This window comes from Corythoichthys intestinalis, chromosome 14, assembly GCF_030265065.1.
Source record: "Corythoichthys intestinalis isolate RoL2023-P3 chromosome 14, ASM3026506v1, whole genome shotgun sequence".
Classification (NCBI taxonomy): Eukaryota; Metazoa; Chordata; class Actinopteri; order Syngnathiformes; family Syngnathidae; genus Corythoichthys; species Corythoichthys intestinalis.
The window spans coordinates 46371248-46377000 of NC_080408.1; the positions used below are offsets into that span (position 1 = coordinate 46371248).

At 42.3% G+C, this 5753-nt stretch overlaps 1 protein-coding gene across 5 annotated transcripts in view; it reads left to right on the plus strand.

Annotated features, from left to right (window-relative positions):
* Positions 1 to 5753, plus strand: part of cc2d1b (coiled-coil and C2 domain containing 1B) — a 40608-nt gene that overhangs the window by 32162 nt on the left and 2693 nt on the right. For all 5 annotated transcript variants that reach the window (XM_057857101.1, XM_057857104.1, XM_057857100.1 and 2 more), the window contains 6 exons: positions 180 to 253; positions 807 to 865; positions 944 to 995; positions 1062 to 1161; positions 5367 to 5457; positions 5564 to 5686. In XM_057857101.1, the coding sequence (XP_057713084.1) occupies positions 180 to 253; positions 807 to 865; positions 944 to 995; positions 1062 to 1161; positions 5367 to 5457; positions 5564 to 5686 (499 nt within the window). The remainder of the gene's footprint in view (positions 1 to 179; positions 254 to 806; positions 866 to 943; positions 996 to 1061; positions 1162 to 5366; positions 5458 to 5563; positions 5687 to 5753) is intronic.

Consider the following 5753-nt stretch of genomic DNA (forward strand, 5'->3'; position numbering starts at 1 on the left):
CGAATACTTTTGCAAGGCACTGTATGTATAGTCTTTACTCGCCATTTTCCTGGAAGGTACAGTTAACGTTCACTTGTAAGCACAAGTGATTCGGATACACTTCGATACAAAATTAGAAAACGAGGATGCGGAGCAACGTATTTATAGCCACTGTGTAAACCAGGTTTGATTTTTCGTAGAATGTTCCCAGATCTCAGCAGCACAGAAATGGTGGTGGTGATCGTGAAAGGGATGAATCTCCCTGCGCCCAGTGGTACACTCACACACGCACTCCATACACAGTGGACCCTTGTGATACAAGCACAATCATGTTCTACAACCCAGCTGGCATCATGAATGTATTTTCTTGCTTTGTTTCAATTCTGAGCATTCTTTTCATTTCCTCACCACTGTGTTTGCTGGCCATTTTCCAGGGAGACATGGTTAATGTTCACTTGTAAGCACAAATGTTTTGTATGTACTTCAGTATAAAATTTCATAGCAAGGATGAGGCAGATGGATGGATTCTGTTGATGTGATATGCTCGTACTTCCCCTAGCGGGACGCCGAGATACTTAGGAGAAGATTAAGCAAAGGAGAGTGCGCACATGCCACCTGGCGGGATACTGTGGCACTTGGACACACCAAGTGACAGAGAGGCTTGTCTGGCACTCGTATGGTGAAAAGTTGCTCGCGTAGAGAGACTCATTTTTGCTCGTGTCGTGAAAAACTCGAGATGAGGTTCTCGTAACACGGGGGTCCACTTTATACAGGAAATTCCTTATCTAGGCTGTAGTAGAAATCCTGACGCTTGTTTTTCAATGCAGGCATCCAAACAAATGACCTTGACGCCTACGTGAAGTTTGACTTCCCCTACCCGAGCACGGTCCGCGACCTCACATCTTCATCATCTCCCACTTTGGTTTTCTTTTGTTTGACATTTGCTTCCAATTCGTGAGTCCAGGAGCAGCCGCAGAGGCACAAAACGAACGTCATCAAGAACACAAACTGTCCAGGTGACGCTCCTCACAAGCATTTTCTCCCTAAAATCATTATTAGATAGACAGGCATTGTTTTCCTAGAGTACAACCAGAGCTTCAGCCTGTCAATCAACCGCAACCACCGCGGCTTCAGAAGGGTGGTGACGTCCAAAGGCCTCAAGCTGGAGCTGCTGCACAAAGGGTAAGTCGTGAGCAGAAGCTGGCAAATTAGCCCGAAAAGCTAACCGTAATGAACTGGATGGAGCGTGTGACAGTAAGTCTTCCTTTTCGTTTTAAAAAAATGGTTAAATGTCAGTTACAGAAGTCACTAATCTTACTAAGTTTGTAGTTATGCAAAAAAGTTGAATACGAGTATGTTTTATTTTTATTTTTATTTTTTTTTTAAAAGTAATATTGGTGTTGATACAACCGTGAGTAACTAGGTTACTGTCAAATTCAAGGATTCCCGTGGGCCCTTAAGAAGTCTTAAAATGTCTTAAATTTTAAACCTGGATCATTAAGGCCTTAAATAGTCCAAATTTAATCGAAAATTGCAGTGGGGAATACATTTCCAGAAGATGCATTTAATGACAGAGTTGCTAGTGCTACCAAAATATTCTATTAGAAGAATAGTGTTAACTCTATGGCTGCCATTGGTAGCACCAGATATCCAATTAATTTTGACTGGAATCGACGTCTAGCGCTGTCAATGGCACAAACTACAGCATTCACATTCTTTTGTGTACATTTACAGGTCACTTCCTGTTCAGTAACTCAAAATTAACAAGAACTGACCTGAAATGCCCCAAAAATAACTCATTGCCTGGCATTGGCTGCTACTGACGGCTATAGGCGTCCAGTCCATTTGAAGAGAAGGGATGGCAACCACCCTGTCATATCAAATGGATTGGACGTCTCTACTGGTGATAAACTCATTCCAACTCACAGCAGAAAGATGAAAAGAGCTTTTTTTTCTTCAGTTTATCAGTTGTTTTGTGGAAAGATTTCCTCACCCGTGTCTTTATCAGGAATTGTTGCGACATGTTTTGGTCTTGAATTATATTTTTAAGGTCATAAAAATAAATTTGACTTTTAAAACTGTGCAAGAACCCTGTATTCTGACAATATCATGTAAATATGACAAGTTTTTTTCTAACTTATGCGCACTTCTTCATGATATATTCAACATACTTTTAATGTTACTTCATTTTTTGGTTGATTCTTCTCACTCTCCTGCATTTCTTGAAAAGAGTTTATACTATGAAATATTTTCAGTAGTTTTCTTAGTTTTCATGTTATTGTAGTCAGGTTTTATGATCGGTGATTTTAAGTTGAGATAAAAAATGGAAACATTTTTTAGGGTCAATTATATATTGTTGTTAATTCAGGATATATAGTTTTTCGTGAGACACCCCTCGCATTTCTGCAGATATTTATATCTTTTCATGGGACAACACTGACAAAATGACACTTTGACACAATGAAAAGTAGTCTGTGTGAAGCTTATATAATAGTTAATTTATTTTCCCCTCAAAATAACTCAAAATATAGCCATTAATATCTAAACCCCTGGCAACAAAAGTGAGTACACCCCTTAGAAACTACGTACACCCCTAAATGTCCAAATTGAGTACTGCTTATCATTTTCCCCCTAAAATGTCTTGTGACTCGTTACAGGAGTGCTGTCAGCATTGCTGCAGAGATTGAAGAGGTTGGGGGTCAGCCTGTTCGTGCTCAGACCATACGCCGCATTCTACATCAAATTGGTGTGCATGGCTGTCACCCCTGGAGGAAGCCTCTTCTGAAGACTGTACGCAAGAAAGGCCGCAAACAGTTTGCTGAAAACATGTCAACAAAGCACATTGATTACTTCAACCATGTCCTATGGTCTGATGAGACTTGCGGGCTTTACACAAGGGCGGTATACAAGAAAGTCCACGAACAGTTTGCTGAAGACATGTCAACAAAGCACATGGATTACTGGAACCATGTCCTTTGGTCTGATGAGACTGGCGGGCTTTCTTGTGTACCGTCTTCAGAAGAGGCTTCCTCCTGCGGCGACAGCCATGAACACTAATTTGATATCGAGTGTGGCATATGGTCTGAGCACTAACAGGCTGACCCCCCACATCTTCAATCTCTGCAGCAATGCTGACAGCACTCCTGTCAGTCACATGACATTTTGGAGGGAAAATGACAAGCAGTGCTCAATTTGGACATTTAGGCATGTACATACAGTGCCTTGCAAAAGTATTTGGCCCCCTTGAATCGTGCAACCTTTCGCCACATTTCAGGCTTCAAACATAAAGATATGAAATTTAATATTTTTGTCAAGAATCAACAACAAGTGGGACACAATCGTGAAGTGGAACAACATTTATTGGATAATTTAAACTTTTTTTTAACAAATAAAAAACTGAAAAGTGGGGCGTGCAATATTATTCGGCCCCTTTACTTTCAGTGCAGCAAACTCACTCCAGAAGTTCAGTGAGGATCTCTGAATGATCCAATGTTGTCCTAAATGACCGATGATGATAAATAGAATCCACCTGTGTGTAATCAAGTCTCCGTATAAATGCACCTGCTCTGTGATAGTCTCAGGGTTCTGTTTAAAGTGCAGAGAGCGTTATGAAAACCAAGGAACACACCAGGCAGGTCCGAGATACTGTTGTGGAGAAGTTTAAAGCTGGATTTGGATACAAAAAGATTTCCCAAGCTTTAAACATCTCAAGGAGCACTGTGCAAGCCATCATATTGAAATGGAAGGAGCATCAGACCACTGCAAATCTACCAAGACCCGGCCGTCCTTCCAAACTTTCTTCTCAGACCAGGAGAAAACTGATCAGAGATGCAGCCAAGAGGCCCATGATCACTCTGGATGAACTGCAGAGATCTACAGCTGAGGTGGGAGAGTCTGTCCATAGGACAACAATCAGTCGTACACTGCACAAATCTGGCCTTTATGGAAGAGTGGCAAGAAGAAAGCCATTTCTCAAAGCTACCCATAAAAAGTCTCGTTTAAAGTTTGCCACAAGCCACCTGGGAGACACACCAAACATGTGGAAGAAGGTGCTCTGGTCAGATGAAACCAAAATTGAACTTTTTGGCCACAATGCAAAACGATATGTTTGGCGTAAAAGCAACACAGCTCATCACCCTGAACACACCATCCCCAGTGTCAAACATGGTGGTGGCAGCATCATGGGTTGGGCCTGCTTTTCTTCAGCGGGGACAGGGAAGATGGTTAAAATTGACGGGAAGATGGATGCAGCCAAATACAGGAACATTCTGGAAGAAAACCTGTTGGTATCTGCACAAGACCTGAGACTGGGACGGAGATTTATCTTCCAACAGGACAATGATCCAAAACAAAGCCAAATCTACAATGGAATGGTTCAAAAATAAACGTATCCAGGTGTTAGAATGGCCAAGTCAAAGTCCAGACCTGAATCCAATCGAGAATCTGTGGAAAGAGCTGAAGACTGCTGTTCACAAACACTCTCCATCCAACCTCACTGAGCTCGAGCTGTTTTGCAAGGAAGAATGGGCAAGAATGTCAGTCTCTCGATGTGCAAAACTGATAGAAACATACCCCAAGCGACTTGCAGCTGTAATTGGAGCAAAAGGTGGCGCTACAAAGTATTAACGCAAGGGGGCCGAATAATATTGCACGCCCCACTTTTCAGTTTTTTATTTGTTAAACAAGTTGAAATTATCCAATAAATTTTGTTCCACTTCACGATTGTGTCCCACTTGTTGTTGATTCTTGACAAAAAGTTAAAATTTTATATCTTTATGTTTGAAGCCTGAAATGTGGCGAAAGGTTGCAAGGTTCAAGGGGGCCGAATACTTTTGCAAGGCACTGTAGTTCCCATGCGGTGTACTCACTTTTGTTGCCAGGGGTTTAGATATTAATGGCTGTATTTTGAGTTGAGGGGAAAATAAACTATATTATATAAGCTGCACACAGTCAGTGTTGTCCCATGAAAAGATAAATATCTGCAGAAATGCGAGTGGTGTACTCATTTTTGTGATACACTGTATTTACTGTATTTTCCGCACTATAAGGCATACCTAAAATCCTTCAATTTTCTAAGCTAATGTCTACAGTAAGCGAATTCCCATTCATATGTCTTTGGTCGAACCACTGATGTAGACGTAGAAGTTCAACTGTTAAAAGTAGAACAAATCTAAACAGTAACAGTTCCTTCTATATTTTGTCAAATGTAGCCCAAATTTGATCAACGCGTCCAATACATTTTTCTCTAAAATAGCCCAATTGGGCAGGAACACACCTAAATGTCTACAGTGGTTTTGGGTCATGGAAACAAAGGATGGAACCTACCAAAATAAAAGCAGCACCAGCCAATGAATTACTGTAACATTCCCTGTCTATGTGATGCGAAGTGGCTTCCTGCGGAGCGACAAGCCTATCGGGACCGCGCACGTCAAGCTGGAACAGCTGGATTCGCACAGTGAAATCAGGGAGATCGTCGAGGTAAAGCCCATACAACTCAATTGCTCACCCAGTCAAAACGAATTTGGACGTCTACCGCCGTCAATAACGCGCCACACGTGTTGAGAATATTCATCTTCCCCGTCAGGTGATGGACGGCCGCAAGCCCACCGGCGGTCGCGTGGAAGTCCGCGTTCGTCTCCGCGAGCCTCTGAGCGGACAGGACGTACGAGCGAGCGTGGAGCGTTGGCTGGTGGTGGAGCAGTCGCAGGTACGAGTCCCCGACTTCGCCGCTCCTTTCCGTCAATGTCTTTTCTTATGACTTCTCTCCCTCGAAG